General features: G+C 34.6%; 1 protein-coding gene across 3 annotated transcripts in view; it reads left to right on the top strand.

The window, feature by feature from the left end:
- NRIP1 (nuclear receptor interacting protein 1) overlaps positions 1–20566 on the top strand; it is a 90923-nt gene extending 70357 nt beyond the window's left edge. For all 3 annotated transcript variants that reach the window (XM_045851001.1, XM_045850999.1, XM_045851000.1), the window contains one exon: positions 13383–20566. In XM_045851001.1, coding sequence (XP_045706957.1) covers positions 13727–17167 — 3441 coding nt within the window. In that variant the 5' untranslated portion in view covers positions 13383–13726 and the 3' untranslated portion in view covers positions 17168–20566. The remainder of the gene's footprint in view (positions 1–13382) is intronic.
- The last annotated feature ends 1476 nt before the right edge of the window (positions 20567–22042 follow it).

Genomic DNA, 22042 nt, shown 5'->3' on the forward strand with positions numbered 1-22042 from the left:
CTTGGACATTTTATTTACCTCTTTGCATCATTAGCTTTCCCCATTTGAAAATTGGAGATCTATATTGCTCTTAGACCATACATAAGGCAGAAATACTGTAGGAAAAGTGAGGAAAGTAGTGTTGGTATTTGTAGAGGCCTTTAGGGCCATGGATTAAAAGGTGCAGTTTGTCTTACATATTATCTCTACAATATCTTAGTAATAGGGATGCTGTGATTGATTACACAGAAGCCCACTCAACAAAGCTTAAACACAGGGTTTTTTATTAGAGATACACAGTAGGCTCTTTTGGGACCCAATTATAGGAGTGCATTGCACCTTCTTAAAACTGGAAAACTATTCAGCCACTCCTTGCTTTCTTTTCTCTCTTCCTTTTGTCTTCCTCATTTCTGCTTCTCTGTAGGCAACTACGTTGTTCTTTCAGCATACTGACACCTCTGCATACTTATCTGTGAGATGTGGTCTCATTAAAGCAATCCAAAAATGAAGGATTTAGTTTCTTTGAATTTCGGATCCCAAGAGAGGAAATGAATTGGTCCAGTTTAGTCAGGTTCTCGAAGTTGCTCCATTCCTCTGTGGCTAGTGGACTGGGAATAGGTTCTTTAAGAAAAAGGTATAGGGGAGAAAGAAATGATAGGCATCCTTTGTACATGAAATTATTCTCTGGTTTAAGTAAACATGTTTTGTAAAATTATAAAAATCAAAGAATTAATTAGCTCGGTTATTAAATTATTTTATAGATCCAAAGTATTTTTTGTGTTTTTTTTAGGATATATAGAGAATATGTTAAAGCATTCAACAGATAATTTGGAGTGACTCTTAGCTATCCGGCATGGGGATACAAATGCAAAACACAATCCCACATCTCAAGGGACTTTATGTGAGTGCCTGGCAAGAAAAGGATTTGGGGGAGGTGGGGGAAAATCATTTGGTGTGGTGCTATATCCCTGAGTAATAGAATAGTTAACATTAAACAAGTACTTATAAAATGCCAGCTGTTATATTATTTTACATGCATATCACATTTAATACAATAGCTGTGTGAGCTAGATACTATTTGATACTATTTTACAGCTAACGTGAGTTCCAGATGGGTAGGTAACTGGACCAAAATCACCCACTGATGAATTTCAGAGTCAGGAATCCAAAGACTGTGTGTTCTCTTAACTACTGAGCTTTGTGGCCTTTCTAATAAAAAAACAAGAGACTTAAAACAATAGAGACAACGTTTCAGAAAGTAGGAAAAGCAATCCAAAGTTTTCAAAGTGCTGCAAAAACATTTGCCTTATCAAATGTTTCCAAATTCACTTTTTTCATAGTCTGTGGCAATGTACTACAGTAAGAAAGGCTAGAACTCACAAGACCCTAATATGGTTTTGATGAGCCTCTTACTGGCCAATTTAACCAATCATTCCATTGCTTTGACCTTTAGTATTCTTGTTTGTTAAAATTCAAATGAGGATAATACAATATTCTGCCAATGTCATGAGGAGAAATGAATTAAATATACTTTTGTATTTTGAGGAGGAAGTATGGCTTAAAGCACTTGGGAAAAAAGCAGGGCTTTTTTAATGTATGGTGAACTCCACAGGAGTCAGCAGTCTGTGGCGGACAGCTCCCAGGAGCTTTTTGCACATTTTTGACCAGTCAAGAATTTGTAAAGAGCTGCATCTTTGCTGCACCCACCACAGACTGGTGCCCAGGAATGTTCCTCTTCTTTGTTTGCCCTTTGCTAGACTATTGTCAACAGTGGAATTTAACTATCTTATCTAGACATTAATAGTGTGATAGACTTAGTGGAATATAGCAGCTATTTTCTAGTGTTTGAAGGATAACTGAAGGATTAGTTTTGTTTTCTGTGTCCCCAAAAGGACCAGGGAGGGATCAGACTGACAGGAGATAGATTATAGCCCAGTGCAGGGAAGAATTTTATACTGTGGCAGTTGTGCAAATACGGAACAAGTTCTCTGAATAATGGATAACGCTATTGAGTACCTGATTGGTGTGTAGGCACTCTGCTGAGCATTATGTGAACATTGTCATATTTAATCCTTGAGGCCCATGAAAGAGGATTGGTTTTTGCAAAACTTTCAAGAGCAGTTAACTTGCCCAAGGTCAAACAGCTGGTAACTGGAAGAGCCAGAAATTGAACCCAGAGCCACATGATCCCAAAAAATACCATATTGGGAGATAGTCCAGGGTCATTAGAGGTTTCCAGAAATAAACTATACAACTAGAGTTAGCAAATAGGTTATAAAGGATGATTGGTTAGGCAGATGACCTTTGAACTAAATTTTAACCTTAAAGTCTATGATCCTACTGTGATTGTAGAATCAGTTTGCAAGATGTACTATGGAATCACTATAGGAAAATAGGTTTCTTTTCATAAAAGGTAGCAGCTGCTCTGCAAGCTTCATCATACAAATTCTATTAATTTCTATTCCCAGTATTATGGAGGCTAGGATGTTTGTTATTTTAGTTTTTAAAAAAGTCATTATTCCAAGTAACTAAAGTGTCTGCCAAAAAAGCAATTAAAACGATAGGCAAGGAAATTTTATTTGAATGGTGTGTTATCTTTACGCAGATGCCTAAATAAATAGCTTTTATATATAAGATTTGTTTTGTTTTAATACATATTTAACAATATCTTGCTGTACATTTTAGAAAATTGAGCTTTGAAAGTCTTATACGTCTACATCAAAGTTAGATATTTCATGGACTCACATGACTTTTTAGTCTTCTTGAACCTGAGAAACATCATTTAGGTTTAATACCATGCCACGACGCAGGAGGAAACCTGAAGCTTACCCATCAGTGTAGGTCGAAGGAGTGAATGCCGGTGTGGAGAGAGGAGAAAAGGCATGACAGTGACAGGCTGGCTCTTGTGGCACTTTTCAAGAGTTGGTTGGCTGATGTTTCTTTTTGTTGAGTTGGTTTTAGTTTTTCAAGTTTAAAGTATTTAAAAAGCAATTTTACATAAAAGAGTACTTTTATGTATTCTAATTGAGTCTGTTTATGGTAGCATAATGTTTTTATTTAGCCGCACAGTGAAAGCTCATACTTGAAACTCTCCAACAAATACAGCTTCAGATGAAACAGATCATTCAAAGAGTAGCTTTGACCAGCTTGATTTGGTCTATCGCACAATGGATAGGGTTCAGGCTCTCTAGTACTGCATGACTATTTACTCAGTGACTGAGTTTTTAAAATGGGGCTAGGGAAGCAGTGTCTCCTTTGTGGTTGACACAGTACAAAGTTAATTCATAAAGGCTTTCTTTCCCCATTTTGTCATAACTGTTTTTGAGGCTGAATTGTATTTATCTGGTTTTAGGGAATAAATATTTTGAGAAAATTTAACAAAATAATATGTAAATATGAAATGTTTTTTTCAACTTTTTTAGAGTGAGTTGTTAGAGAGGGAAAGATGCATTTTGAAACATTTGCTCATTCTTGGTATAGACTGTGGGCATATTAGATCTTAGAAACCTTGCCTGGGAGATGCCATTAAAGGAAACTAAATGAATATGATTATTTTTTCCAAACAGATAATAAAACAAAGATCCTCTTATAAAAACCTTAAAATCTTCTAAAATAAATATATTTCTGAAATGTTTATATCTTGTGTTCTAACAGAATACTAGTCACATGTTTTCCAAACCCACAGAACTGCCTGTGTATGATAAAATACTTTAATTACTCTTGAATTTTGTGATCTTTTTGTTAGTTTATATTCGAAGGGGGATATCTTGAATTTAAAACAAAACATTATAAATAACATCATACCATTTTAAATCGCAAGGTACCTTAGAATTATGACAGCCCACCTCTCATTTCACAGACTCAGGAGGCTTCAGAGGGTGACTTGTTGCCTGCACTACGAGGAGTGCTCTCTTCGCCAGGTGCTGGGACGTAAGGATGACAAATACGTAATTTTTGCCCATAAAGAGTTTACACTGTAGGTAAGGGCCAGGCATAAGCCAAAAAAATTAATTTAATCTAATTAATTAATTTATTTTTAGAGACAGGGTAAGGGAAGGAGAAAGAGAGGGAAACATCAAGGTGTGGTGGCCTCTCATGCATCACCTACTGGGGACCTGGCCTGCAACCCAGCCAGACATGTGCCCTGACTGGAAGTTGAAGCTAGGACCCTTTGGTTCACAGGCTACACTCAATCCACTGAGCCACACCAGCCAGGGCAGCAAAATTTTTAAAAAATATTAATGCAATTATAGAAAGATCCACTGAGTCCTGTGGGGTTCCAGAGGTGAAAAACTACCCTAAGCCTGTGGAGTTCAGGGAAGGCTGTCCAAGCAGGTGTGAGCGCTCAGCTGAAACTCAGAATAAAAAAGATATTTGTTAGCTTGATTATAGGCAAATGGGGCTTATTATATGATTAAAATGCATTATATGATGCATTTTTAAGTTTGATGTATTTCATGAAGTGATGATAGTACGGATTGTATGGGGGAATGTGGGGAGGGGCACTAAGCAAAAGGTTTACTTTATTCTATACCACATTATTTGTCCCACTGTTAAATCTTAACTTTTATCATTGTGTATAATGACAAGAATGTAGAACAAATTATTTATTTTATATAAATGCTACAACTGAAAGCACAGTAATGATCAAAACAAGAAAGCAATATAGCAACAGTAGGAAATGCTGATATAAAATGTTAAGTAATTGATACTAGGGCTGAACAAACTATGAAACAGAGAAGTGAGAAGCATACTATTTATGTGCCATTTCACTTAGCATTCTATCTCCAGAAAAACACAAAAAGGCAGGGAAAATGTATATAATAAAAATTTATATTCTTGTAAAGCATTTAATTTTTTAAAAGGTTGCTGATAGTAGATAGTAGTAGTTGTTTTTAGTGATTTTAACTGCTAATGTTATTTTTAATACAGAAAAGGCCTGACCTTGTTCCCTAGGCTGTGGTTTTGGTTTCTTCCATAGTTCATAGTGGCCTCTTCTAAAGCCTCCTCACTACCACCCGCCTCTTCAGTCTACATCTGCATCTCAGTGTCAGGTGTCCTGGCACAGTCCACATGCAAGTGGTCCTGGACAGCAGTGAAGCTGGGCCGCAGATTGTCAGTTACTGGTTGTGGTTGCTGATATGATTACTGCAGGCAGTTGCTTATGTGTACAGATGGGGAAAATGTGGTAATTTCTTCATTAAAAACAAAAACATTTAAAGTAAATAGCCTACTGATGGTATGCCAGTAGCTTTATTTTCCTATTTGGAGAATGTATTTTAAAGTTACCTGTGACTGTTTAAAGACAGAGATTCTCCAGGTACATTGTGAATATTCTTATTTTTTTTTGATTCTTAGTCCTCTTTCTAGTTTGTTGAATTCATATTGACAGACATCATCAGTCTCTCTGTCCAGGGATGGTATCAGCAGTGATGTTTCTCTGTGACAATCTGACCAAAATCTTCGAACTAGAAAGCTTTGTGTTCTGGGACATTATGGGCAAGAGTGATGTCAAAGTTCATGTTTCATTCACAACAAGGCAGCATTTTCCCCCAGGTAGCATATAAAGAAGACATTTATTAATTGATAAGTACTTCCTCCAAATACACCTTTAAAGAATTGTTTTGAAATACACCTAAAAAGAATTCTATTTTAAAAGAAAATAAGGCAATACATTTTGTGATCAAAGCTTGATGTATAAAATTAGTATCCATTACTAGTAATTTTGATATACCCACGTTTGGTTGTTTCTGGTAAAGCAGATTCCATTTTCAGCGGTATTTAATTGGAAAACTTGATATAAATATATTTTCTTTTGACTTTGTTATTGAGAATCACCAGCAGTATTTCTATGATATATCAGTTGTTTTTTTTATTCAACCCTATTTAATTCATGAAAAGATATTTTTACAAAATGGAAAACTGATCATTGAGAAAATTTACAGCTCATGTATCATAATTTGAAAATTATATAAAGAAAGCTATTTAAGAAAAATGATAATGTGAATTATCAAGGAAAGCTGTTATATTATAAATTGACTTCAAAAGCATTATGTATACTTAAAATGGTTTTTTGATTGGACTACTTAAATAACAAAATTTATCACATAATTCTTAGTTTATTAAATGTAATTTAAGGCAAATTTAATATCTTATTTGAATAGCTGAAGCAATTTATGGTTTAGTTATTTAATTGCATTGTTTAGTAATACATCCATTAAGAATTACTTTTATTGCTGCTGTTGATAACCAGAGTTTTTACTTATATGTATATTTTGGAAAGTCTCATGGAAGATTATGGATACATTATAAAACTTCTGATTGAACAAGTTTTTAGCAGTTAAACCTATGTATTTGGGAAGAAGTGGCCCAAGATATTAAGCAATATATAATTAATTTCCATCTTAGCTAATATAAAAGTTTGGATGTGGGGGGGAGCTTGGTTGATTCAAGGATCTGCAAATTAAATTAATTTCAAAATTGTCACATGACAGTGATTGGTTTTAACGTAGGTATGCAGACATATATACACACATACATACACACATGTAAAACTCATGATTCTAAAACACATGGAATATGCTTTATAACAAAAAGTACATGAAGATCTTGTCTTCAAAGATGGAGAACATTTTTAAAACAGAGTGTACCCTGTGAGTAAATGCAGAGTGTCTGGTAAGTGTACTAAAAACCCCAGGAGCTTTGATCAAATGCCAGCTGTTACATCAGTTCTGTTGGCAATTTTTCTTCCTGATCTGTGACCTTGACCTTGTGCTGTGCCTGTATGTCAAATCTATTTTAGGGATGGGAGGACCATAGTTGAGTTCAATAGTATTTAGGCCCCAATCTTAAAGAATCTGTGTTTACGTATTTAAATCCCAGAAAGTACAAAAACACCATTTTCCATTATAGCTCATATTTTGATAAAGATTGGAAACTATTATGCTTTTAAAAACTGATAGGAAGCACTAGTCACTTTAAAGAACTATTGGAAGAACTATACCTACTGTTTGTTTTATATTTAAATGTTTTTGTCACACTATGTGATACCAAAATAATTTGTTAATCATAATTTTGTTTCTTTAGAGAAACTACTGTTTCTCTGAGAACAGTAGAAGGCAGTGAATAGACATTAGTATTAATGCTAAATAAATATCATATGTATTTTTATCATGTAATAATTCTCTCCCTGTATTGTTAAAACTAGTTAATTTTATTTAGCAATTTGTAGTTTGCTGTGTGTCTAAGACATTGCAACACAGAATTCAGGAAGGTACTGAATTTTTGGGATAGAAATTGTGTGGCAGTTAGGTTCTTTCTCTAGTTCCTTTGATTCTGTGAGCCTTTTTAACTTAAAATTTCCAACTTTTTCATCTTAATTTTTATTTGAAATTAATTTTTTAAATAAATTGTAGAGACAGAGGTAAATAGATGGTGGATTTTATTGAGTCTGATTCATATACCTAAGCCTTCTGACAATAATTCAGAACAAAGAAGCTCTTATTAATTCTCTGTATCAGCTTTAGGGGATATGTGTGTCTGTTGCCAGGAAATTATTTCACCTCTCTCATCAATTTATCTGTTATTAGGGATCCTAAATCCTTACTACTGCATGTTATTCAGTACGTAGTCATTGTGAGGTAAGCAGAAGATCCCCTTTGAATATAAGCTCACATTTAGCTTATAAATAAACATCTTTTTGAAATTTGATGACTCCATTGAAGAAAGTAGTATGGATAAATAACTTTAGGAGATTGCGTGGGTAAAGGGTTTGGCTATTTCAAAATCATTTCATTCCCCTAGAATTCACTAAAAAGTTTATAAAGCATATTGGTCACAGCTGTTTATATAACTTTTTGACAACATATCTTTTTGGTTAAAATGTATGTCATTTTTATCGACTACAATTTGAAAAATTAATTGGAATCATAGAAATAAAATTTTAAATTTGAAGAGGTCTCGAGAGACATAGGTCCTTGTGTTGAACACTGAGTCAGTGAAGCACTTGTGTGACCTAGTGAGTCTCTTTTAATAGGAATGTGAATGACAGTATTTCACTCCTATGGAAGCAGCTGACAGCAAGTTAAAGCTGATGGACCTGGAAGTTAGAAGCAAATTTGGCCTTGGGCAAAAAAATGTGTAAGTCCCTCAGGTTACAATGGAGAGTCTGGGCCTCTGTTTTATTGCCGTGTCAGTAGTTTCTGTCACCAACCTCTGAAGACCATTTTCATCTAAAATTCAAGCCCCTGGGAGAGGGCAAGAAGCTCTTAAGGTCTAATTGCTAATGTTGAGGCCCTCACTTGAACAAAATGTTTTTAAATAAATTTATTTTCTTGGCACCCATCAAATTGTACAACCACATATCTATCTTTTGATAAAGATAATACCTCCAAGAAAGTTATTTTCAAAGGGCATACAATGATTTTGATAACTTCTTTTTCAAGAATAGAAATATTATCTGCTAAATGGAATTTCAGGCCTACTTTTTTACTATGTGCTTATTTCCTGCTGTGAAATGGCGACAATTGAGTGTTTGTTTTATTCTTTTTCTTTTTTTTTCAAAAACATGTAATTTATGACTAGGATTTACTGCAATCTCTGGTTTTCAGTGAAGCCCTAGAACCCTTATCTGAAGTGTTATTTTTCTTTTCTTATTCTGTGAAATTAAGTATTGGGATTTATTAACTGTTCATTGGTCCTTGGAAAGTTAATCTTACCTATTTGGATAAAATTGTTGTTATATCTTCTTGATAAATTGTTCTTGAGTTTTTGTTTGCTGTTCAACTTTTAAAACTTTCTTTCAAAGTCTCACCTTAGAGAACATCAAGAGTTCTCGCTGTGATTTCTCTGGATTTGAATTGCTTAAATAAAAGGATCAATAATTAAAACTGTGTACTAAAATATTTTTTCTAATCTTTAATAAAACATCATAATGTTTTTATTATCTTTTGTATCAAAAGCATCTCCTAAATAATCCATAGTGTAATTTAGATAATATTGTTTGATAGGAATTATTCTTGAATGCCACAATTAAATAGCCTTTCAATTACTTCTGCATTTTGAGGAACCAGAGCCAAGAATCCGAAGAATCATTAACACAGCATTGCAGAAATACCTTGAAACTAAATACTCATATAGGTATTACTTGATAATGCAGAAGAAATTGGAGTAGATTTCATGGAAACAATCACAAAACATGAGCTATTCATTAGACACAATTTAAATAGCATACTAAGTGACTTTGTACAATGTGTTTTTAATGGAGAATTTGATTTGCAAGTAAGATAATTTTTTCCTTAAAAACAGCTGGAGAAAAACCTTTCTCACTACTTACCGGTCAACCAAAAGTAGTCTCACATATAAGAATCCTACTAGAGGCATTCTTCATTTACCCAAGTAAAATCTTATTACTTGGATTTTATTATTTTAAAAAGTGTTATAAAATGTAACAAACTTTCCCTTTGCTGAATAAAACATTTTCAAATACATGTCAATGGAAGTAATTTAACTACTTGAGAGAATTAATATAACATTTACTTGGAAGCTATTCACTTGTGAAATATTTATAACTGTCTTATTGATTAAAGCTCCGAAGAAAGTTTCAGTTTCAACATAATTTTATATTTTTTAGGTATTTAAAAAAAGAAAATGTAGCTTTTTTAAAAACTTCATTATGAACCCAAGCATTTGACTAGATATTTCATTAAACTGGTCTTTGTGTTGAAATTTGGATCTTTCCTAAAATCTGTAAGTGTATATGGTCAAAATTCCATGGAATTCTTTCATAGTTTAGTTTGACTTTATTAATTTAAAAATAATTCTGCCTGGCCATTAGAGTCATTATTTTTTTACTATATGCTAGTGGACCAGTAAAATCTCAATGATCTAAAATCTAAGAGGTATTTTTTATGTTTATAAATAATTTTAAATTAATAAAAGGAAGTTAATAACTTGAACACTGTAAAAGTAGTTGAGCATGAATTTTATTGTCATGGAATACATTAACCTTCAATATACTATCTAGGTTCTTAGGACCCAGTGTCAGTTTTCTTTAGGGTTTTTTTTTTTATATTTTTAACAAGTAGGAAGGACTATATTACATGATATATATTCTTTTTTAAAAAGGTTTTAATGAGTGTGTTTTAATAGAAAAAATATTGTATCTTGCTATTAGCATATATTTTAAACCTTTTATAAACCAAAGATACATTATGGAATCTCAGTGATCTTACCATTCCTCTATCTTTAAGCATTTTGTAATTTTGGGAATTAATTTCTTTCCAGCTGTGTCAAATAAAAACTAAAATAGTAAGTCAACAGGAAAATTTGAAAGTGCCTAGAAGGATGATGGGGTAGTGAAATAAGTTATCATTATTGGTTTTCTTATTGTGTAGCCTATTAATACTATATCATCTTTCAAGAAATGAATTTTTAATGTTCATTGAAGAAATTTACCTTTACTTTGCCTGTCATATCCACCATCCTAATGTTTGAAGACAAGATATTAATATAATTTTTTTAGTTTCTAAATGAAATCTTTTTTTCTAAAATCCCATGAGTTGCAAAATTGATAAGGTGTTCATTTGAATTTTTTACTCTTTTTTCCCTGCCCCATCCTTACTTTTACTCTCTTTAGTCACACTTACCCTCCATGAACCAAATTTCTTGAATAATTCTATTCCCTTTACACAGAAGTAATTTAACAAGTATGTGCCATACAAGTAGAGTCTATGAAGAAAATGAAAAGAATGTTGAGAATCTTTAAATAGACGTGTACACAAACTCTAGTAACGTTCCTGTTGAAGTTAGGGACAAGCCAATGGGTCCACTGACAGGCCAGTGAATCACATTATTTTATAAATATTCTAGTTATAAATATGTTCCTTGCAAATTTAAAGTTGGCTAATTCTTTTTATTTTTTTATTTGATGTTAACTTCCACATGTTGTGTTTTGTGTAATATGATTGCTATTGAAGCAATATTTATCATGTTACATCATTGTAGTACAATAGTGTCTGAATTCATTATACAGTGCAGTAGATCTCTATGGCTTCTTTACTGCTGGTTACATGTTTGACCCTTAAACACCATCAGTCGTATCTCCTCATCCCCTATCCTCTTGCAACCCTATTTTACTCTCAGTTGTTTTTTTGTACAGGTTGACTTTTTTAGATTCTGCAAGTCATACTATATAGTACTTAACGTTTCTCTCACTTGCGTCACTTAGCATAATATGCTCAGGGGTTATCTGTGTGTCCCCGTTTCCCATAGCTGAGTAATATCCCATTACATATTACATCTTTTTTATCCCCTTACCCGCGGATGGGCATTCAGGTTGTTTTCGTATCTTGACTGCTGTCGATAACGCTACAGTTAATACAGGCATGCATTTAGATTGGGTATAGAAGAAGCCAAGTCCTTAAATGTGTTAATGTTTGGATATTTTTAACTGAATATACTTAAGTAGTGTTAAAAACATCAGCTGACATTCTGAAGTAATATGTGTTAAAATCAAGCAAGCGAACTGTATGTTGGTAATTGAGGATAATGTGGTTGTCTTTTTACTAAAAGAAAATGAGTCAGGCTAATCCTAACTTAAAAGTAAATTATTTTAATATTAAGAAGTATATTTAATAGGCAGTAGTAATATTTTACATTCTTAATACCCTAATACCTGTAGGTCCCAATGCACTGTATGCATCCAAGTATTATACCTCCTTTTTTTCCCTGAATTTCTCATTTAAAGTCTGTACTATCAAAATGAAAAGGCAACACTTAGAAAATATGTAAGGATTATGATTTTTCACACTTTTGTTGTTTAAAGGAAAGAAAAGGAAGTTACCTAAAGAAATTTGGCTCAGTTTTCTGAAATTTTTAATTGTGTTGAGGCTTGGATCTTTCCTAAGGGTCTGAGTAAATTTAGGCCTAAGCTTAGTCTCAGAATTACAGCTTTCTTAGGCACTGCATTTTCTACTGGAATGGCAGCAGGTGTTGCTGCTGAGTAACACCTGGAGCAGTCTCTTAGGAGAGAGACTCCTGAAAGTTTGGTTTACCGATTTTCCTGTTAAAAAAAAACAGGTTTCTAGGAGAAGCTCTTTTTCTCTGCTACATGTGTTGGTGCTGTTTATAAAATTTCTTTTCAAAGAAATCAGTGAAAAATAACCATCGTGACTTAGACAGAATTTTCTGGAAGCTATTATTCATCTTCCCTTCAACTCTGTTTTAAGTTGTTTCTTGCTACTTTTCTACAGGATGATGTGCTAGCTTTGTGTAGAGTCATAGTTATATGTGTATGCATTACAGTCACCATATTCTCTAAACTCAAAATTAGTGCAAGCACCCTAAATCATTTTTAATTGTTTTTCATTTAAAATTTTTTTAAATCACAGATAATATTTTGATTTATTATGCTTATTGATACAGACTCAAAAAAAGAAATGACTTGGGTCGGGAAAAGAGCATTTTATATTATAAACATCTTACAAAATTATGGCTACAGGTTTACTTGTAACCTGCCTCCTTCCATCTGGTAGGAATGGACCTCACATTAAAATTTCTACATAGAACACATAAAGATTTAAAATTTGACACATTAAACATTTGGTAGATCTGAATGATTACATAAATAATCATTCTCTGCTGTTTTTAATGTCATGGTAAAAAGGGTAAAATTGTGATTATATGTAAATGTTTATGAATATGACTGTCAACACTGCGAAGACCTACAAAATAATCTTATAGTTATTAGTGATTTTATTTCTTTGTAAACAGAAATTCTAAATATTACTTAATGGAATATCTGAAGTTTGGAGGATGATGTTAGAAGTGAGTTGGTTCTGTAGGCCTCAGCCCCACATCAGACTCATCAGATGGGTCTATGTCATGTGCATCTTTTCCCTGTATCTGCACTTCCGCCTGTGTTCCTTCCTAAGCTCAGGTGAGGTAAGGAAGCTAAATCCAGCTCCCTTATAGAGCTGTATTGCCATAAAGTAAACTTAGTATTCACATTACTTTGCAGAAGTGTACTTATGAAAATTCAAAAACTTGGTGGCCTTTGAAGACAGTTATATAATATTAAAGTGTTTAATTGATTTGATCATTTTTTATAGTATGATTTAATTCATAGCATTTCCAGTAGAGATTTCTAATTTAACACATTGTATGCAGGAAACATATTTATACGTTTTACGTTGACTGGTAGTAGAATGCGCGATAAAAACTACCCGCAAACAATGTGTTAATAGGAGTGGCAATAATTACTAAAGAAGTGACACATGCATTTATATATGTTCTACATATATGTATACATAAAAAATACAATTAGTTTTTTTTTTGCTTATAGTTATCATAGCACAATTCTAATTCTACACCTCCTTTACTATTTGTTTTCATTTTTTTTTTAGAACACTGATATTTGCATTTACTGAAGAACAGAAGATGAAAAAGGAGAATCAGGATATTCACTAAGGATTAAATCTGCTTGCTGCTGTACACCTGTGTGTTAAGGACTTCTGCTTCTTCTTGCTTAGAAGTTGATCATCTCTGTGGTCAGACTGCATTGGAGTTTGCCTCTTATCTTGTCATTGCCAGAAGAAATCCTGGTCAGAATGGAACAGTACATCATTACTTAATTCTATGGAAGATGATAAACTGACACTTGTTTATTAAAGTTATATCTCTCTCACCCACAGAAAACCATTCTTTAAAGTGAATAGAAACCTAGCCCTCGTGAACACTTCTATTGAACATGACTCATGGAGAAGAGCTTGGCTCTGATGTGCACCAGGATTCTATTGTTTTAACTTACCTAGAAGGATTACTAATGCATCAGGCAGCAGAAGGGTCAGGTACGGCCGTCGACAAAAAGTCTGCTGAGCGCAATGAAGAAGATCAGAACTTTAACATTTCTGGTAATGCATATCCTACCTGTCACAGTAATGGTCCAGTTCTCAATACACATACATATCAGGGATCTGGCATGCTGCATCTCAAAAAAGCTCGACTGTTGCAGTCTTCTGAGGACTGGAATGCAGCAAAGCGGAAAAGGCTGTCTGATTCCATCGTAAATTTAAATGTAAAGAAGGAAGCTTTGCTAGCTGGCATGGTTGACAATGTACCTAAAGGCAAACAGGATAGCACATTACTGGCCTCTTTGCTTCAGTCATTCAGCTCTAGGCTGCAGACTGTTGCTCTGTCACAGCAAATTAGGCAGAGCCTCAAGGAGCAAGGATATGCCCTCAGTCATGATTCTTTAAAAGTAGAAAAAGATTTAAGGTGCTACGGTGTTGCATCAAGTCACTTAAAAACTTTGTTGAAGAAAAGTAAAGCTAAAGATCAAAAGCCGGATACCAATCTTCCTGACGTAACTAAAAGCCTCATCAGAGATAGGTTTGTGGAGTCACCTCATCATATTGGGCAAAGTGGAGCAAAGGTCATGAGTGAACCCTTATCCTGTGCTGCAAGACTACAGGCTGTTGCAAGCATGGTGGAAAAAAGGGCTAGTCCTGCCACTTCACCCAAACCTAGTGTTGCTTGTAGTCAATTAGCATTACTCCTTTCAAGTGAAGCCCATTTACAGCAGTATTCTCGGGAACATGCTTTAAAAACACAAAATGCAAATCAAGCGGCAAGTGAAAGACTTGCTGCTATGGCCAGGTTACAAGAAAATGGCCAGAAGGATGTCAGCAGTTTCCAGCTCTCAAAAGGAATGTCAGGCCATATTAATGGTCAAGCAAGAACATCATCAAGCAAACTAATGGCTAGCAAAAGTACATTTCAAAATCCAATGGGTACTGTTCCTTCTTCCCCAAAAAATGCAAGCTATAAGAACTCACAGGAAAGAAACAACATAAAACAAGCTGCTAGCAATAGCTTGCTTTTACATCTTCTTAAAAGCCAGACCATACCTAAGCCAATGAATGGACACAATCACAGTGAGAGAGGAAGCATATTTGAGGATAGTAGTACACCTACAACTATTGATGAATATTCAGACAATAACCCTAGTTTCACAGATGATAGCAGTGGTGATGAAAGTTCTTATTCCAACTGTGTTCCCATAGACTTGTCTTGCAAACATAGAATTGAAAAACCAGAACCTGACCAGCCTGTTTCTCTGGATAACTTAACTCAATCCTTGCTGAACACTTGGGATCCAAAAGTCCCTGACGTAGATATCAAAGAAGATCAAGATACCTCAAAGAATTCTAAGCTAAATTCACACCAGAAAGTAACACTTCTTCAATTGCTACTTGGCCATAAGAATGAAGAAAATGTAGAAAGAAACAACAGCCCTCAGGAAGTACAGAGTGATGTGACAAAGTTCGGTAAACAGACTTATGCCAGGACGTCTGTAATAGAAAGCCCCAGTACACATAGGACTACTCCAGTGAGCACTCCTCCATTACTTGCATCCACCAAAGCAGAGTCTCCCATCAATCTTTCTCAGCACTCTCTGGTCATCAAATGGAATTCCTCACCGTATGCCTGCAGCACTCAGTCTGAGAAGCCAACAAGTACCACATCTAACCACTTGATGGACCTCACAAAAAGCAAAGAATCACAAGAAGAGAAACCAGTGCAAAATGAAAGTGCACAGAACTCTGCGACTTTCAGTGCAAGTAAACTGTTACAGAATTTAGCGCAGTGTGGAATGCAGTCTTCCACTTCAGGGGAAGAGCAGAGACCCAGTAAACAGCTCAGCATAAATACAGATAAACCCGTTGGTATGATCGATAGATTTGGTAGCCCTCTGCTCGCAAATAAAACAAATGCAGTTGAAGAAAATAAAGCCTTCAGTTGTCAAGCAACAGGTTCTGAACCAAGACTTTCTGGTTCTGAAATAGAAAATCTTCTTGAAAGGCGCACTGTTCTTCAGTTGCTCCTGGGAAACCCCAACAAAGGGAAGAGTGAAAAAAAAGAGAAAATTCCTTTAAGAGATGAAAGTACTCAGGAACATACAGATAGAGCTTTAAGTGAACAAATATTGATGGTAAAAATAAAATCTGAGCCTTGCGATGACTTACATATTCATAATACAAATGTGCACTTGAGCCATGATGCTAAGGGTGCCCCGTTCTTAGGTGTGGCTCCTCCCGTGCAGAGAAGCACAGCTGCCTTACCAGCTTCCGAGGACTTTAAATCGGAGCCCATTTCACCTCAGGATTTTTCTTTCTCAAAGAATGGTCTGTTAAGTCGATTGCTGAGACAAAATCAAGAGAGTTACCCAGCAGATGATCTGGACAGCAGTCACAGGAACAGTGAACTGACACTTTTAGAATCTAAGAATCTTTGCATGGTCCCTAAAAAAAGGAAGCTTTACACTGAGCCATTAGAAAACTCACTTAAAAAGATGAAAAATAACAGTGGCCCAGAGGTACTGTATGGGTCCTTGGTTAACCAACAAGAGCTGAAATTTAGCAGAAATGATCTAGAATTTAAATACCCTGCCAGTCATGGTTCAGCCAGTGAAAGTGAACATAGGAGTTGGGCCAGAGAGAGCAAAAGCTTCAATGTTCTGAAACAGCTGCTTCTCTCCGAAAATTGTGTTAGAGATCTGTCCCAGCACAGGAGTAACTCTGTCGTCGAGAATAAAAAGAAAGGACACAAAAATAATGTGACCAATAGCAAACCTGACTTGAGCATTTCTTCTGTAAATGGACTGATGTACAGTTCTGCTCAGCCCAACAGTTGCATGGATAACAGGACATTTCCGTACCCAGGAGTAGTAAAAACTCCCATGAGTCCTCCTTTTCCTGAGCACTTGGGCTGTGCGGGGTCTAGACCGGAGTCTGGGCTTTTGAATGGGTGTTCCATGCCCAGTGACAAGGGACCCATTAAGTGGGTTATTGCAGATGTGGATAAGAGTGAGTATGAAAAAGACTCTCCGAGACTAACCAAAACTAACCCAATACTGTATTACATGCTCCAAAAAGGAGGCAATTCTGTTACCAGCCGAGAAACACAGGACAGAGACATTTGGAGGGAGCCTTCATCTGTTGAAAGTGTCCCACAGGTTACAATCAAAGAAGAGTTACTTCCTACTGCAGAAACTAAAGCTTCTTTCTTCAATTTAAGAAGCCCTTATAATAGCCATATGGGAAATAATGCCTCTTGCCCACACAGCACAAATGGAGAAGTTTATGGACTTCTGGGAAATATGCTAACAATAAAAAAAGAATCAGAATAAAATTTACCTGATATCAGCTTTGGATTTTTTAAAACTAATTAGTATGGACTTGAGATCTGTATAAATAAGAGCATGATTTGAGAAAAGCATGGTATAACAAACTTTCTTCATTTTGAAAAGTATTGGTTACTGGTGATGTTTAAATTTGCATACTGCTTTTTGCTTTATGTTAGATGTCATAAGGAAACAACTGAATTAGCAATTGGTTGTTTAACACTTCTGTATGCATCAGATGACAACTGTGAGTAGCCTATCAATGAAATTCTTTATAATCACAGTAGGCATAAATTAAAATGTAAATTTCCATCCATAGTGGATAAATGCATTTTGCTGCCTTTATGAGGGTACTTTATTTTGCTTTTCAGAAGTCAGGCTACATAACATTTTTTTTCAGCCCAAACTGTTAAATAACTCTTTAAAGGATAATTATTGAATAAAAAACTTAGTGCTGATTCACTTTTCATTATCAATTCAAAAGTAAATTAGAAAAAAATGTGCTTACATTTTTCACTTTTGCTAAAAACAAACAAACATTTATTTTTAACTCTTGGAAAGGATTTTGTGGTTCCCAGTGTGTCTTTCCCACCCTGGTCCTTTGCAATATCTATTTCTTTAAACCTTGTACTACTTAGTAAAAATTGATAACAATTGATTGAAGTTTGATAGATCCTTTAAAAAAAGGGGGCAGATTTTCAGTTTTGTATTTTAACTACTTTATTAAATTAATATTTCTCCTTTTACAGAATTAAGAAAGTTAACATTTATCTTCAGGTGGTTTCCTGAATAGCTGAAAATTTCAGAAGTTGTTTTTAACAGAAGCAAAATGGCTTTTCTTTGGGCAGTTTCACCACCTCTGGTCCCTGTGAGTCTTATGGCCAGAGTTTCTTAAAGCTAGACTCAGGCCACCTGCATTAGAACCATCCGGAGTATTTATTTTAAAATGTGCATTCCTAGGCAGCACCTCAGAGCTACAGAACAAGAATCTCTGCTAAGTGGACCTGGGAGTCTTCCATCTGCATCTGAACACATTTAAGAAGAAGCCCCCTAGGTGTTTCTTCTACACACTGAAGTTTGAGAACCGTTGCTTATAACTTCACAGAACACAGGACTATAAAAAAAGAAAATAAAACCATTTGATGCCTATATTTTCCCCAGTACAGTCACATATTAACTAAATATTTGCAATATTGTAGTTTATATGTTATCGTTATATCTTTGGAAATCGGGTTCAGAGCACTTTTTATGACAAAAAAAATGGGTGGAGGGGAAACTTTCATATCTGGCTCAACAACTCAGGAAAATCTGTGATTTATGTGTTCTAATGAGTAACATCTACTTAATTAGCCTTAGGGAATGGAATAACAGGGCCACTTACCAAACTCAGGTGATTTTAGGATGGTTTAGAAACTTCTCCTGAATACATCCTTAACTTCTATTAAAATCATTATTCTAAGAACAATGTTGACAAACATGGAAACATTTATTTCAAACCCAAGAAAGGCACTAAACTCAGCTCAACTAAAAAGAAAAGTGCAAAGGGCACATATACATGACAGAATAGAATTCTACACAGTCATTGCACTGATGTGCTTTACAGTAGTGGTTACAAGTAAGCATCAATGTTGTCTTGGAAGAATGTAATACATTATTGAGCCACCTGGGGTTTCGATCTTGAAACAAGTCCGTGTTTTTAAGTTCAGTTTCCACAATTCACAGTTCTTTCACCAGATACTTTTGTTTTTAATTGCGAACAGGTTAACAACTGACCTATCAAAAATTTTGTTATATAATCAACTATTAGTTAGAAGGAATTCTCTTTGAAGTTGTTCTACTTGAAGTTGTTTCTAAGATTTTTATATTAAAAATGGGCGTTATTTCCTAATATGATCTAAAATCCTAAATGATTATTTTTTTTCTCAAAGTGATTTGTAAATAGTTACTGAATATATTATGAAATAATAGGAGGGAATATTACGCTACATCATGGGGAAATGAAGTCATGCTTATTCTGAAATGAAAATCCCACTGGCCAGTGCGCCTGTTCTGCTCCATCCCATACTGACACTGTGGCAATCATGTTGTCTACACTATTTCAGTAAGCTTCTAAACAAATCATTTTTTTCTGCCATTGTGAAATAATCTGGAGCCTTGGAGGTACGCTAGGAAAAAATGGGCTTTTAAAAGAGCGTGAAATCTAGGTCAGGGAAAAGAACATCAAGGGCCAGCATTGCTATTATTTTGTGTGTGTGTTTCTTTGGTTGGTTAGTTGTTTCTGTTGTTACTAACAGTTAAAGGAATGAGGATATGTAATACATGAACATGACCACACAGAATGCTGTTCTAATTTACTGAAGAATGTCCCCAATTTGAGTTTAAGATAATTTTAAAGAAGAGCAGTGAGAAAAGGCATATGCCCATAAATTCACTTTGTTTATGCCTATGTAGGTACAGGGGTACACATACGCACATTTTCAAGGACTTTTTTAGATATCTAGACAATTTCCTGATGAAGTCATTTGTGAAAGGTACTACAGCTCTCATTGACATCAGTAAGGTAGCATTACCTGTTTATTCTCTGCTGCATCCTACAGAAGAGTAAACTGGTGAGAGTATATATTTTATATATATATATATATATATAATATGTATATATATATTGACTTGTTACATGAAGATGTTAAAATCGGTTTTTAAAGGTGATGTAAATAGTGATTTCCTTAATGAGAAATACGTATTTTGTATTGTTCTAATGCAACTGAAAAGCCTTTTAATCTCTTTGCTTTCTGTATATTCCATGTATAAGTGTAAATATAATCAGACAGGTTTAAAATTCGTGCATGTATGTATACAGTTGCAAGTCTGGACAAATGTATAGAATAAACCTTTTATTTAAGTTGTGATTACCTGCTGCATGAAAAGTGCATGGGGGACCCTGTGCATCTGTGCATTTGGCAAAATGTCTTCAGTCAAATCAGATGTTCATCCCAACATGACAGTATTCCATTTCTGGACATGACTTCTGTGGTTTAAATTTGTGAAAGAATGTGCTTTGAATCCAAGGGTCTTAAAACTTTTTAAAATCAAGTCAACCACTTTTCAACATAAAGAGTTCACACAACTACTTTCATGAGTTTTTTAATCCCATTGGAGCATTATACCAGGAGTGTTCCAGTACGCTGGAATGCAGGCACATTACCATTCATGGTATGAATTCTGGGGTTTACACAACCAATTTCGATGTGCTCTCAGTATATAATTTGTCATTTTTATTAGAAACTTAATTTCTTCATGTGATGTCATGAAAATGTACATACTGCAGTGTGAATTTTTTGTTTTGTTTTTTAATCTTTTAGTGTTTACCTCCTGCAGTGAATTTGAATAAATGAGAAAAATGCATTATTTCTGGTTTGAAATGACTTATTTTGTGAGTTTTCTCTCAATTTGGATTTTTCATAAACATACAAGTCTGTGGTCATGTAAATAGCAGTAAGCCTTCCAGGATTCTTTGCCCTTCCCAGAAAAATAAAGGAATAAAAGAGGGAGGTGGCCAGTGAGTTAGTGTATCTAAAGATAGGGCAGCTGAAGCTCATAGCCAAAAAGACAACCAGCCTGCCCTACCTAGCCTTAATTCTGTTACTCATTAGGTAACCAGGATGACCACTGCAGAGTTTTAATATGGGAGTTTGTACACTGTCCAAGGTAAATTTAATTTGATATATACTTATTTTAAGATCTTACTAGAATGTTTTAATCCAAATTTCAGTGGGTGTTAAATTTATTTTAAAAGAGTTTTCAGTCATTTTTCATTAAAGAATGTATGCACATGTAAAAATACTGTGTATCAAGAATGAGTACTTGGAAATGATGAGCAATATACATACAAAATAAGTAATTGAGAACAATTTATTTTTAAAAAGAAATTTTGCGAACTGATGGCCTGGGGATTTTATTGTTATATTATTAATGGTAACTTAGTGTAGGAGGAAGGCATCTTCCCAAAGATGAGTTTCTATTTTCTGGAAAAAAATAGGCCTATTGTTATCTAACAGTGAAAATTTTGCAGTCTCTCTCCTAACAGGTTTATAAATACTGTCTAAAAAATACCCAGTAATAGAAGTAAGTCCAACTTTTCTACATTATTAAAATGTTGAAATGTTACACCTTGCTGTATGTGTACACACTTATCAGAATCAGAGTTCTGCAACCATGCTTTATTTGTTGACTTGGTAAAAAAGCATGACAAATACATCAAGTAATACATTGTCCAAGAGGGATTTTTAAGAGAACCACCAGTGAGTGATTCTTGACTCTAAGGTCGTGCCAATGGCTTTAATATGGGGGTCTTTAGTAATCAAATGAGAGTGTGATCACCCATGATGTGCAAAGTCAATACAGGCTTACTAATGTGGAAATCCCAACAAATAAATAATTTTGAGTTTTGTTTTACCACTGATACCACTAAGCTGTGGCCTGTTTGGTTACAGAAAATAGGTTCTAAATGTTATTAGCCATGCCATTTTAGTTTATTCTATAAAACTAAACTTAGGAAGGATCTAACACTTGGCTCCTTGTAAGGGTTGGTTGGTAGAGGCATCTGCATCACTTAGCATTAATGTACTGCTTTGTTTCTCTACATGGTTGGTACAGTAATATTTACAGTTTTAAAGATGCCATTTTCATAGGTAAGTTAAGTGCCCCTCCTCTGAAGAAGGTAAAAAAATCAGAATTAATGTTCTCTTCAGTTGATAGAGAGTACTTGGAACTATTCAAATCCCATTAAATCCCATTAGTTCTGAGGAAATGTTACTTCACTTACAATGCCCTCTTTTTAAGGGTCTAAAAGTAAATATATAAACCTTTCCAACAATAACCCAA

This window comes from Phyllostomus hastatus, unplaced genomic scaffold (assembly GCF_019186645.2).
Source record: "Phyllostomus hastatus isolate PE091 unplaced genomic scaffold, TTU_PhHast_1.1 phas_contig_86, whole genome shotgun sequence".
NCBI classification, from domain to species: Eukaryota; Metazoa; Chordata; class Mammalia; order Chiroptera; family Phyllostomidae; genus Phyllostomus; species Phyllostomus hastatus.